A 14,081-nucleotide genomic window follows, 5' to 3' on the forward strand; every position below is an offset into this window, starting at 1 on the left:
GGGACAGAGACAGAGAGTGGGTGTGGGACAGAGAGTGGGTGAGGGGCAGAGACAGAGAGTGGGTGTGGGACAGAGAGTGTGTGGGACAGAGAGTGGGTGAGGGACAGAGACAGAGTGGGTGAGGGACAGAGACAGAGAGTGGTGAGGGACAGAGACAGAGAGTGGGTCATAGACAGAGAGTGGGTGAGGGACAGAGACAGAGAGTGGGGAGGGTGAGGGTCAGAGAGTGGAGTGGGGGAGGGAGAGGGACAGAATGGAGAGGGGGAGGGACAGAGAGTGGAGTGGGGGTGGGTGAGGGACAGAGAGTGGAGTGGGGTGGGTGAGGGACAGAGAGTGGGGTGGGGGTGGGTGAGGGACAGAGAGTGGAGTTGGGGATGGGGAGGGACAGAGAGCGGAGTGGGGGTGGGTGAGGGACAGAGAGCGTGGTGGGGGTGGGTGAGGGACAGAGAGTGGAGTGGGGTGGGTGAGGGACAGAGAATGGAGTGGGGATGGGTGAGGGACAGAGAGGGGAGTGGGGTGGGTGAGGGAAAGAGAATGGAGTGGGGATGGGTGAGGGACAGAGAGTGGAGTGGGGGAGGGACAGAGAGTGGAGTGGGGGTGGGTGAGGGTCAGAGAGTGGAGTGGGGATGGGGGAGGGACAGAGAGCGGAGTGGGCGTGGGTGAGGGACAGAGAGCGGAGTGGGGGAGGGACAGAGAGCGGAGTGGGGGTGGGTGAGGGACAGAGAGTGGGGGTGGGTGAGGGACAGAGAGTGGAGTTGGGATGGGGGAGGGACAGAGAGGGGAGTGGGGTGGGTGAGGGACAGAGAATGGAGTGGGGATGGGTGAGGGACAGAGAGTGGAGTGGGGGAGGGGGAGGGACAGAGAGTGGAGTGGGTGTGGGTGAGGGACAGAGAGTGGGGGTGGGTGAGGGACAGAGAGTGGAGTTGGGATGGGGGAGGGACAGAGAGCGGAGTGGGGGTGGGTGAGGGACAGAGAGTGGAGTGGGGGAGGGGGAGGGACAGAGAGTGGAGTGGGGGTGGGTGAGGGACAGAGAGTGGGGGTGGGTGAGGGACAGAGAGTGGAGTTGGGATGAGGGAGGGACAGAGAGCGGAGTGGGGGTGGGTGAGGGACAGAGAGCGGAGTGGGGGTGGGTGAGGGACAGAGAGTGGAGTGGGTGAGGGACAGAGAGGGGAGTGGGGATGGGTGAGGGACAGAGAGGGGAGTGGGGTGGGTGAGGGACAGAGAGTGGAGTGGGTGAGGGACAGAGAGTGGAGTGGGGATGTGTGAGGGACAGAGAGTGGAGTGGGGATGGGTGAGGGACAGAGAGTGGAGTGGGTGAGGGACAAAGAGTGGAGTGGGGATGGGTGAGGGACAGAGAGTGGAGTGGATGAGGGACAGAGAGTGGAGTGGGGATGGGTGAGGGACAGAGAGTGGAGTGGGGATGGGTGAGGGACAGAGAGTGGAGTGGGGATGGGTGAGGGACAGAGAGTGGAGTGGGGATGGGTGAGGGACAGAGAGTGGAGTGGGGATGGGTGAGGGACAGAGAGTGGAGTGGGGTGGGTGAGGGACAGAGAGTGGGGATGGGTGAGGGACAGAGAGTGGGGGTGGGTGAGGGACAGAGAGTGGGGTGGGTGAGGGACAGAGAGTGGAGTGGGGGTGGGTGAGGGACAGAGAGTGGAGTGGGGATGGGTGAGGGACAGAGAGTGGAGTGGGGATGGGTGAGGGACAGAATAGAGTGGGGATGGGTGAGGGACAGAGAGTGGAGTGGGGGTGGGTGAGGGACAGAGAGGGTTAGTGGGGATGGGTGAGGGACAGAGAGTGGAGTGGGGATGGGTGAGGGACAGAGTGGAGTGGGGATGGGTGAGGGACAGAATGGAGTGGGGATGGGTGAGGGACAGAGAGTGGAGTGGGGATGGGTGAGGGACAGAGAGTGAGTGGGGATGGGGGAGGGACAGAGTGGAGTGGGGATGGGTGAGGGACAGAGAGTGGAGTGGGGATGGGTGAGGGACAGAGAGTGGAGTGGGGATGGGTGAGGGACAGAGAGTGGAGTTGGGGATGGGTGAGGGACAGAGAGTGGAGTGGGGTGGGTGCGGGACCGAGATGTGGGGGTGGGTGAGGTACAGAGACGTGGGGTGGGTGAGGGACAGAGAGTGGGAGTGGGGGTGGTTGAGGGACAGAGAGTGGAGGGGGCATGGGTGGAGGACAGAAATGGCAGTGGGGTATGGGTGGAGGGACGAGAGAGTGGAGTGGGGGTGGGTGAGGGACAGAGAGTGGAGTGGGGATGGGTGAGGGACAGAGTGGAGTGGGGATGGGTGAGGGACAGAGAGTGGAGTGGGGATGGGTGAGAGACAGAGAGTGGAGTGGGGATGGATGAGGGACAGAGAGCGGAGTGGGGATGGGTGAGGGACAGAGATCGGAGTGGGGATGGGTGAGGGACAGAGTGGGGGCTTCCATTAAGAATTACAAAATGATGGTCAGACTTGGAAGTATTTATTGAATAACTGAACTTTTTTATTACAATTAATGTATACATATAAGACATAGAAACATTTTTAAGTTTGTTTTTGTTTGTATATAATAACCATTTTCTGTGGAATGAAGTCTTCAATATGATAAGACTGTTTCTCAGGAGTTACTTCAGTACCTTTGGGGGAACTAAAGGTTCCACAGCTGGAAAAGTTTGGGAAACCCAGCCTTAGTGGATAGCTGCGAATATTTTATGATCATGCCCAATGTTAGTCAACACCTTCAACAGAAAGGAGGTGATATAGGTAATAAAGGAAATGAAAAGGCTACATAAATTGAATAGCAGGAATTCTGTCACATTTTAGTGTTTGCGGGGGGAAAAAAATCTCGTTTTTTTTCTTTCCACTACCAGACATCAATGAATGTGCGCAAAATCCTTTGCTTTGTGCATTCCGTTGTGTTAATACCTTCGGAGGATATGAATGTAAATGTCCTGCTGGCTATGTTCTGAGACAAGATGGGAAGATGTGCCGAGGTTAGTATAAATTTCAATTTTAATATTTGAAGACTTTCTCTTTTAAGCTCATCATATTGTGAAAAGCAAAACTATTTTCTTTTTTGAACTTTGTGCTAATACCAAACTTGGACTGCTTCGATTTTATATAGAAAACAAACTCTGTATTCTCTACAAACTGAGAACAAATTCCCAGCTATTGATGAACTATTCATCTGTCCCAGTGCATTTTTTCCATTTACTACTTTATTCATCTATATTGGCTTTCTGCAGATATGTCCACTTTATAGTCACAGAAGGACAAGACCTCACCCCGGAGTAGATATTAATTCTGCACAATGGTATAAAATGGGTGAATAATAGTCAATAGCTCACTTTACATCTCTCAATTTCTATTGATTTTGTGTACTAATGTGAAATTTTTCTGTGTCACATTTGAACCATGGGGCAGCATGGTAGCATTGTGGATAGCACGATCGCTTCACAGCTCCAGGGTCCCAGGTTCGATTCCGGCTTGGATCACTGTCTGTGCGGAGTCTGCACATCCTCCCCGTGTGTGCGTGGGTTTCCTCCGGGTGCTCCGGTTTCCTCCCACAGTCACAAAAATGTGCAGGTTAGGTGGATTGGCCATGATAAATTGCCCTTAGTGTTGGGTGGGGTTACTGGGTTATGGGGATCGGGTGGAGGTGTTGACCTTGGGTAGGGTGCTCTTTCCAAGAGCCGGTGCAGACTCGATGGGCCGAATGGCCTCCTTCTGCACTGTAAATTCTATGATAAAGACAGTGCAACTCGTGAAACACGCAACCCAGGATTTACAAATGACCACTTTGTACTGAAACTGAATGTAAATTCTAAACTTAACTTATAACCAATAGAATAAATTTCATAGCTCTGTTGATAATGGGTTGCACAAAATAACATTGTAGTTTTTAAGTTCTCTTTTTGAAGATTTTACAAGTTCACCAGTGATTTAGAAAGGGGAAATGTGAATGTTAATTGTTAAATATACAAGAAATTTAAAGAAAGATTTGTATTTATACAGTACCTTAACACAGGTATTTTAAGGCATTTTGCATGAAATAAATTATGTATTAAGTGATCACTGATGTAATTTGAGCAAAGTTGGTATCCACCATTAGCAATAAGAATGACCTTAAATCTACTTTGGTTAAGGGAAGAATGTTGGTCAGAACTCCTAGAATGCGAGCTGTGAATAGTGTGGACAGTGTCTATCTGTACAGGTAGATGAGACCTTTATGTTAGATCTCATTGAAAGAATAAAACTCCAAAGAAATGCCATATTCTCTCTATGTCGACCTAATTACGTGCTTGAGTTAATAATTTGTTTTGTTTGAATGACCAAGGAACCCAGTGGTAGGAATGAAAATATTTATTTTACTTTTAACAATAATCTGCCCACTGCAGTAACTATCTACAATCACGGTCCTCTTTGGGATAACAAACATGCCGGTTGTCCCTGCTCGGGCCAGCTTTTATGCTCGGTTATAACGAGCCCCAGTTGGGTGGGCCTCCGCCTCCTACCTGGTAAGCTTGTACTCCATGAGCCCCACATGGAGATCAAAAATGATTTCCTCATGGGAATTAGAACACCCTACCCCCCCACCCCAAGTCCAAACGTTCCTCCTCTGCGTCATCTGCGGGGGCTTCCTTTCTGCTTTTGCACACTCTGAGCTTTTGCCTGCAGCGGAGTCAGAGTCGAGTGGTGTATACCGGTTGGTCAACTGTGTTTTTCTAGTTGACCTCTGGAGGGCTGGTGACGAAACCTTGGCCCCAGACACATCATTATCCGTCTGCGTAGATGCCTCTGTATCCATATCCAGAGTCGCCATCCTCCTGCTGATTCGGTCGATGGGCTATGATCAGTTGGGTTTCCTGGCTGAGGGATAGTTCCTGGCATGGCGGAGGCATCAATGTCTCTTGTTGGACATCTCTTGAGGTCTTCCATGTGTTTTCATTGGATTTTCTCTTGGATTTGACTTCATAGGAGACCAGCTCCATTCTCTCAATTATAACTCCAGGGAGTCAGAGTGCCCATCTCCAAAGCTAAGGTGTAGACTGTGTCCCCTAATTGGAACTTGCGCCCAATGGTCATGGTTCTATTTCTGCACTTCTTGCTGCACTTCCATTTTCCCACCCAGGTTTGGGAAAGTCAGGCTTAACCGTGTCCTGAGCCTGTTGCCCTTCAGCAGTTCTAATGGTCCCACCCCCGTTGTCACGTGCAGCGTAATCCTGTAATTAAAAAGAAACCGTGCCAGTCGGGTGTTTATGGAGCCCATGGTCTGCTTCTTTATGCCTCTTTTGAATGCCTGAACCACCTTTCAGCCAGGTCGTTGATTGAGGGATGGTACGGGGCAGTTCTGATGTGCTGGATTCCGTTCAGCTTAGTGAATGCGGCAAACTCTTTGCACGAATGACGTTCCGTTGTCCTTCACCAGGACTTCAGGGATCCTGTGGTTACTGAACGAGCACATCAGCTTCTTGTAGTGGCCCTTTGCGTCGTTGAGGTAATTTTATAAATGTCAAGCTATTTCAAGTGAGCGTCCACTTTAATGAGAAACATGGACCCCATGAAAAGCCCTGCAAAACCAGCATGCAGCTTCACCCAGGGGTGCCCTGGCCATTCCCAGGGATGAAGTGAGGCCGCCGGTGGGAGCATTTGGTACTCTGACATGCCAAGCAACTGTGTACGACTTGCTCAATGTTCCCACGTGGGATGATCATGTGAGCTCCCCACAGTATGATACCATCCTCCTCACTTAGCTCTGGGAGTTTCTGGACATAGGGCTGCAGGGTTATCGGGGTGTCCATTGTAATCAGCCATTTAATAGCGTGTGGCGGAGCTTCGCCATTAAGTCCGTGTTAGAATTTGAACAACTGTCAATGGCAGAGTATCCATAAAATTTAGTGTCGGCACTACTTCATTAGCCACTGATGGGGATGGGAGACTCTGGCAGCAGGAGACGGCTAAGGATGTCAGCATGGGTTATCTGTGTACCAGGACACTGTTGGAACGAGCACTCATATGCAGCGAATAAAACTGCCGATGCGAAGGATGGAATCCATTGTCCTCTTTAAAGAGGCCCAGCAGCGGCTTCTGATCGGTCACAATAGAGGTATCACCCACAGACGTACTGATGGAACTTTTTGACCCCAAATATCACCGCCAAGCCGCCTTCTCTATTTGTGCACAGCGTCGTCCCGCAGCTGCCAGTCATCCCATCTGCGGGCCAGCACTACTCAGATCCAAAAGGGGAGCCATCGCAAGTCACAACTAGCAGTCGAGCTAGTAATGGGTGAGGAGCTGCAAGGACGATAGACTCTTCTACACCCGAGAAAATGTTTCTTCCTGTCAGGCACCTCAAACCCACTTCTGGTTCTTCTTTAACAGTATGTGGCGAGGTTTGAGATAAATTTCCCATAATAATTCACCACCCCTAAGAATGACCAGAGTTTGGTGGCATTCCTAAGAGTTGGGACCCCTTTTATGTTCTGAACTTTCTCCTTCACAGGGTACATGTAGGCTATCTCTGTCACCCTGTGCCCAAAGTACATTACCGCTCTGAACGGCATAGTGGCACAGTGGTTAGCGCTGCTGCCTCACAGTACCAGTGACCAGGGTCCAATTCCAACCTCAGGTGACTGTGTAGTTTTCATATTCCCCATGTATCTTTGTGGGTTTTCTCCAGGTGCTCCAGTTTCCTTCCACAGTCCAAAGTTGTGCAGGTTGGTGGATTGGCCATGCTAAATTGCCCCTTAGTGTCCATTGGTTAAGTGGGGTTGCAGGGGCGTAGGCCTGGTAGGTGCTCTTTCGGAGGGTGGGTGCAGACTCAATGGGCGAATGACCTACTTCTGCAGCGTAGGGATTCTATGAACATGCATTTACCCCTCTTCAGCCGGGCCCCAACTTGGGAGAACCGTCTGAACATTTCCTCCAGGTTTTTCTCTGTGTACTTGTTGGTGGCACCCGTGATGATGACGTCATCTAAGTATACAGCTACCTTTGGTAGTTTCTGAAGAATACCTTCCAGTACTCTTTGGAAGATTGCCAGCGCTGACAAGAGCCCGAATGGGAGGTGGGTGTACTTAAATAACCCACTGTGTGTGTTTATAGTTGCGCATTTCCTGGATGCGGAGTCCAGTTCCAAGTGCAAGTAGACAAGGCTCATATCGAGCTGTGTAAAGAAACACATGAGTTGGCCTTGATAGAGTGGGGAGAGTGATAGAGAGTGGAGATAGGCTGTGGCAAACATTCAATGAACGCATGGGGGAACTACAGCAACTGTTCATTCTTGTCTGGCACAAAAGCAAAATGGGGTAAAAGCAAAAGAGGGTAATCCATGGGATTACAAAGGAAGAAGCATATAGATTGGCCAAGAAGAATAATAGGTCTGAGGATTGGGAGCAGTTTGGAATTCGGCAAAGAAGGACGAAGGGATTGATTAAGAAGGGGGAAGAACAGTATGAAAGGAAGCTTGCAGGGAACATAAAGACTCACACTAAGAGTTTCTATAGATATGTGAAGAGAAAGAGATTGGTAAAGAGAAATGGCAGACAGAAACAGCGGAATGCATAATAAGGGACAAAGAAATGGCTGAGCAATTGAATACATACTTTGCATCTAAATCTTCCACCCTGGACATCAGATAACAGTCCAGGCACGAAGCCCTGTTCATGTGAGTTTGTAATCTCCACAGAGTCAGATAGACTTGTCCAGCTTCATAACTGATACCAAGGGTTTGGCCTACTCCACAAACTGTACAGGGCATATGATTTCCAGATCCTGTAGGCACTGCAGCTTTGAGTCAACTTTGGCGAGTAAGACGTAGGGAACAGACCCTACCCTAAAATACCTGGGTACAGCCCCGTATATACGAGCCTTGGCTCCTTTATTCTGCGCAGATATCTGTCGCTGGAATACTTCAGGGTACTTGCCCAGGACTTCATAAGTTTCTGGTGCTTAGCTGGAAAATTTGTTGCCAACCAAAACGGAGGACTCCTAACCAGTGATGCCCCAGCAGATTGGGCCCTGGTCCCTGCACCACGACAAGGGTAGATTGACCGATTGCTGCTGTCCTTGTATCACCGGAGCCAATGAACGCATGGGGGAACTACAGCAACTGTTCATTCCATCGGTGGTCCCCAACGATGCTCAGCAGTTCATCTGTATAGGTTGCCAACCGAGCCTTGGCATCTCACGGTGGTAAGATCCCTGTACGAAGACAGTGAAAGGTCTATTGGTCCACTATGGAGACAGCGTCTCCCTTATCCATCTCCATCACCAGAGGATGCCCATTCACTTGCAGTGTGACCTAGATCAACGCCACCTTTGGGGCCGTGACACAGTTCAGCTGCATCATACTGTCATCTTCAGGTGGGGCCGCGTGCAAGGCCCTGGCTCGTGGTGGCCTCATCGGCTGCCCATTGGCAGCATTCTCTTCACCAGTTCTGGATGTTTTGACCAACACTTATTCTCCGTCCTCACATCTGGCAAGTTGGTTGGCTCTCCCCTTTGTCCTCAGGGGAGGTATCCTGCAGGTCTGCAGCGGCTCCTGAGTACTGGGCCCCACTGTGGAATTGCACCTTGTGTTGCCTCTTGGGAGGTGATTTGGCCACTCTGACACTGCCCTGTGATGTTGTGGGAACTCGATACGGAGGGCGGATCAAGGAATGGACTCCTTTCTCCGCATTTCCGTGGGATAGTGACAACTCAGTGGCCCGTTTGAAGCCAAACGTGGCCTTGTTATTTATTCCACAAACAAGCCTATCCCTCAACATTTACGAGAGGGCAGTCCGAACTCACAGTGCTCTGCCAGCTGCCTAAGGCAGGTCAAAAAGTCAGTTACCGACTTACCCAGAGACCTCATTGAACCTCTAGCATTGCGTTATAACGGAAGGTTTTGGATCATAATGTTCAGCCACTAGTGCAACCAACTCGTCCAACGAGTCCAGTGAAGTTGGTCGGGTAAGACTCCTTGTAATTCCAAAAGCTGGAGCCCTGCACGCTGTCTGGAGAATCACTTTGACAGTCTTCCACCCAAGATACCATTGGCCTGAAAGAAATACCTCATTCATTGGGTATTGGCCCCAATCTTCCAGGCCTGCGTCAAAGGCCTCTAGCTTGCCAAACGTCGGCATTTTCAAACCTTATGTCCTTACATTTCTGCACAATCGGCTTCAGGGGTGGCTCGGCATATTGAAAAGCAAGTCAGAAGTCTACTTTTTCCTCGTCACCAGTTTAATGACCAAGGAAATGAGCGGTAGGGAGGGAAAGATTTATTTTACTTTTCAAAATCTGCCCACAGCAGTAACTATCCACAATCACAGTCCCTGTTGGGACAACCAACATGCTGGTCCCTGCTTGGGCCAGCTTTTATGCTCAGTTCTAATGAGCCCCAGCTTAGTGGACCGCCGCTCCCTACTTGGGAAGCTCGTACTTAATGGGCCCCACAGGAGATCAATAATGATTTTGTCGTGGGGGTTATGACAGTTTTAAAAATAAAACATTCTGACTCTGACAGAAACATTAACAGCTGATCCAAACTGACACATTTGATGCACAAGTAACTGACTAATTCACAGCAAGCATAATACAAGTTCATATCCTGAGTTGGAGATTCCTGCACTCTTGTCACTCCTGCACATTTTGTTTAAGTTAGTACCTATAATGTTAATGTCAGTCACCAAAAACTTCACATTTTTACAGATCAGAATGAATGTGAGGAACAGCTTGATAGCTGTGCATCAAGAGGAATGATGTGCAAGAATCTGATTGGAACTTTCATGTGTATCTGCCCAGCTGGATTAGTGCGTGCGCCGGATGGTGAAGGGTGCATAGGTAACAATATAAGTCTTTATAACTAATTGACTCTTTGGCTTATAATATACTTGAGATCATTTTTGAAATATGCCGTGACAAATAATTGCCATACCTTCTTAATTCAGATGAAAACGAATGTCGCACCAAACCAGGCATTTGTGAAAATGGTCGGTGCATTAATACTGCTGGTAGTTACAAGTGTGACTGCAGTGAAGGATTCACGGCTAGTTCCACGCAAACTGAATGTGTTGGTGAGTTTGATTTTTTTTTTTAATTATAAGATAAGCATTATTAGTCTTAGTGGCCAATGTAATTTTAATAGAACTACTGAATTTATTAGTGTGTTTTGCTGCACCGCCATAATTTCACTAGAAATTCAGCTGAATCCCCACTTTTATACATTTGTGTAAGAGTTGGCAGAATGAGGTAAATCACAAGAGAGAGGCTCGCAACAAGAAGATTAAGCAAGAAGACAAAATTACTTTCAACGTAATTTACAAAAAGGACCTATGATTAATGTGCTCAGAAATCAACTAAGATGTATAGTATACACCCTAAAATGCTCAGTGAGATTAAAGGCAAAACAGTCTGTTATTAACAGTCATTGTGAGGTATTCATGAGAGCATAAGAGTAAGGAGCGGGAGAGGACATTTGAGCTCATGAAGTATGCTGTTCAATATAATCATGGGTGATATCGTGCTTCAACTCCACTTTCCTGCCTACTCCTCCATACCCCTTGAGAGACCAAAAATATTTCTATCCCAGCCTTAAACATATTCCATGATGGCACATTCACAACCCTCTGGGCTAGAAAATTCCAAACGTACAAAGAACAAAGAAAATTACAGCACAGGAACAGGCCCTTCGGCCCTCCCAGCCTGCGCCGATCCAGATCCTTTATCTAAACCTGTTCCTATTTTCCAAGGTCTACTTCCCTCTGTTCCCGCCTATTCATATACCTGTCTAGATGCTTCTTAAATGATGCTATCGTGCCCGCCTCTACCACCTCCGCTGGTAAAGCGTTCCAGGCACCCACCACCCTCTGCGTAAAAAACTTTCCACGCACATCTCCCTTAAACTTTCCCCCTCTCACCTTGAAATCATGACCCCTTGTAACTGACACCCCCACTCTGGGGAAAAGCTTGTTGCTGTCCACCCTGTCCATACCTCTCATAATTTTGTAGACCTCAATCGGGTCCCCCCTCAACCTCTGTCTTTCCAATGAAAACAATCCTAATCTACTCAACCTTTCTTCATAGCTAGCACCCTCCATACCAGGCAACATTCTGGTGAACCTCCTCTGCACCCTCTCCAAGGCATCCACATCCTTCTGGTAATGTGGCGACCAGAACTGCACGCAGTATTCCAAATATGGCCGAACCAAAGTCCTATACAACTGTAACATGACCTGCCAACTCTTGTACTCAATACCCCGGCCGATGAAGGCAAGCATGCTGTATGCCTTCTTGACCACTCTATCAACCTGCGTTGCCACCTTCAGGGTACAATGGACCTGAACTCCCAGATCTCTCTGCACGTCAATTTTCCCCAAGACCCTTCCATTGACCATATAGTCCGCTCTTGAATTTGATCTTCCAAAATGCATCACCTCGCATTTGCCTGGATTGAACTCCATCTGCCATTTCTCTGCCCAACTCTCCAATCTATCTATATTTTGTTGTATTCTCTGACAGTCCTCCTCGCTATCTGCAACTCCACCAATCTTAGTATCATCTGCAAACTTGCTAATCAGACCACCTATACCTTCCTCCAGGTCATTTATGTAGATCACAAACAACAGAGCACGGATCCCTGTGGAACACCACTAGTCACCCTTCTCCATTTTGAGACACTCCCTTCCACCACTACTCTCTGTCTCCTGTTGCCCAGCCAGTTCTTTATCCATCTAGCTAGTACACCCTGAACCCCATACGACTTCACTTTTTCCATCAACCTGCCATGGGAAACCTTATCAAACGCCTTACTAAAGTCCATGTATACGACATCTACAGCCCTTCCCTCATCAATTAACTTTGTCACTTCCTCAAAGAATTCTATTAGGTTTGTAAGACATGACCTTCCCTGCACAAAACCATGCTGCCTATCACTGATAAGTCTATTTTCTTCCAGATGTGAATAGATCCTCTCCCTCAGTATCTTCTCCAACAGTTTGCCTACCACTGACATCACGCTCACAGATCTATAATTCCCTGGATTATCCCCGCTACCCTTCTCAAACAAAGGGATAACATTAGCAATTCTCCAGTCCTCCGGGACCTCACCCATGCTCAAGGATGCTGCAAAGATATATGTTAAGGTCCCAGCTATTTCGACCCTTGCTTCCCTCAGTAACCTGGGATAGATCCCATCCGGTCCTGGGGACTTGTCCACCTTAATGTCTTTTAGAATACCCAAAACTTCCCCCTTCCGTATGACAACTTGACCGAGAGTATTTAAACATCCATCCCTAGCCTCAACATCCCTCTCCTTTGTGAATACCGATGCAAAGTACTCATTAAGAATCTCACCCATTTCCTCTGAGTCCAAGCATAAATTCCCTCTTTTGTCTTTGAGTGGGCCAATCTTTTCTCTAGTTACCCTCTTGCTCCTTACATACGAATAAAATGCTTTGGGATTTTCCTTAACCCTGTTAGCCAAAGATATTTCATGACCCCTTTTAGCCCTCTTTATTGCGCGTTTGAGATTCGTCCTACTTTCCCGATATTCCTCCAAAGCTTCATCAGTTTTGAGTTGCCTCGATCCTATGTAAGCTTCCTTTTTCATCTTAGCTAGTCTCACAATTTCACCCGTCATCCATGGTTCTCTAATCTTGCCATTTCTATCTTTCATTTTCACAGGAACATGTCGGTCCTGCACTCTAATCAACCTTTCCTTAAAAGACTTCCACATTTCAAATGTGGATTTACCCTTAAACAGCTGCTCCCAATCCACATTCCCTAGCTCCTGCCGAATTTTGTTATACTCTGCCTTTCCCCAATTTAGTACTCTTCCTTTCGGACCCCTCTTGTCCTTGTCCATGAATATTCTAAAACTTACGGAATTGTGATCGCTATTCCCAAAGTGATCACCGACAGAAACATCAACCACCTGGCCGGGATCATTCCCCAATACCAGGTCCAGTATGGCCCCTTCCCGAGTTGGACTATTTACATACTGCTCTAAAAAACTCTCCTGGATGCTCCTTACAAACTCTGCTCCATCTACGCCTCCAACACTACACGAATCCCATTCAATGTTGGGGAAGTTAAAATCTCCCATCACAACCACCCTATTGCTCCTACATTTTTCTATAATCTGTCTGCATATTTGTACCTCTACTTCATGCTCGCTTTTGGGAGGCCTGTAGTAAAGTCCCAACAATGTTACTGCACCCTTCCTATTTCTCAGCTCCACCCATATTGCCTCAGTGCTTGAATCCTCCATCATGCCCTCCTTAATCACAGCTGTGATATCATCTCTGACGAGTAATGCAACTCCTCCACCCCTTCTACCTCCCTCTCTATCCCTCCTGAAGCATCTATACCCTGGGATATTCAGTTGCCAGTCCTGCCCTTCCCTCAACCAAGTCTCAGTAATACCAATAGCATCATATTCCCAGGTACTGATCCAAGCCCTAAGTTCATCTGCCTTACCTGTTACACTTCTCACATTAAAACAAATGCACCTCAGACTACCTTTGCGTTCATCATCTCTTCCCTGTCTACTCTTCCCCTTAGTCACATTGAGTTTATTGTCTCGTACCTTACTGGCTTTAGTTGCTACTTCTTTACTGACCTCTATCTTCCTAATCTGGTTCCCATCCCCCTGCCACATTAGTTTAAAACCTCCCCAACAGTGTTAGCAAAAGCTAAGACGTTGGTTCCAGTCCTGCCCAGGTGTAGACCATCCGGTTTGTAATGGTTCCACCGCCCCCAGAACCGGTTCCAATGTCCCAAAAATCTGAACCCCTCCCTCCTGCACCATCTCTCAAGCCACGTATTCATTCTGACTATTCTTGAATTTCTACTCTGACTGTCCCGTGGCACTGGTAGCAATCCTGAGATTACTACCTTTGAGGTCCTACTTTTTAACTTATCTCCTAACTCCCTAAATTCTGATTGTAGGACCTCATCCCTTTTTTTACCTATATCGTTGGTGCCTATATGCACCACGACAACTGGCTGTTCACCCTCCCTCTTCAGTATGTCCTGCAGCCGATCGGAGACATCCCTGACCCGAGCACCCGGGAGGCAACATACCATTCGGGAGTCTCGTTTTCGACC

General features: G+C 48.3%; 1 protein-coding gene across 2 annotated transcripts in view; it reads left to right on the top strand.

The window, feature by feature from the left end:
- Positions 1-14,081, top strand: part of LOC119956802 (fibrillin-1-like) — a 622,562-nt gene that overhangs the window by 535,024 nt on the left and 73,457 nt on the right. For both annotated transcript variants that reach the window (XM_038784238.1, XM_038784237.1), the window contains exons 54-56: positions 2,858-2,980; positions 9,684-9,815; positions 9,923-10,048. In XM_038784238.1, coding sequence (XP_038640166.1) covers positions 2,858-2,980; positions 9,684-9,815; positions 9,923-10,048 — 381 coding nt within the window. The remainder of the gene's footprint in view (positions 1-2,857; positions 2,981-9,683; positions 9,816-9,922; positions 10,049-14,081) is intronic.

The sequence above is a fragment of the Scyliorhinus canicula genome, chromosome 24 (assembly GCF_902713615.1).
Source record: "Scyliorhinus canicula chromosome 24, sScyCan1.1, whole genome shotgun sequence".
NCBI lineage: Eukaryota > Metazoa > Chordata > Chondrichthyes > Carcharhiniformes > Scyliorhinidae > Scyliorhinus > Scyliorhinus canicula.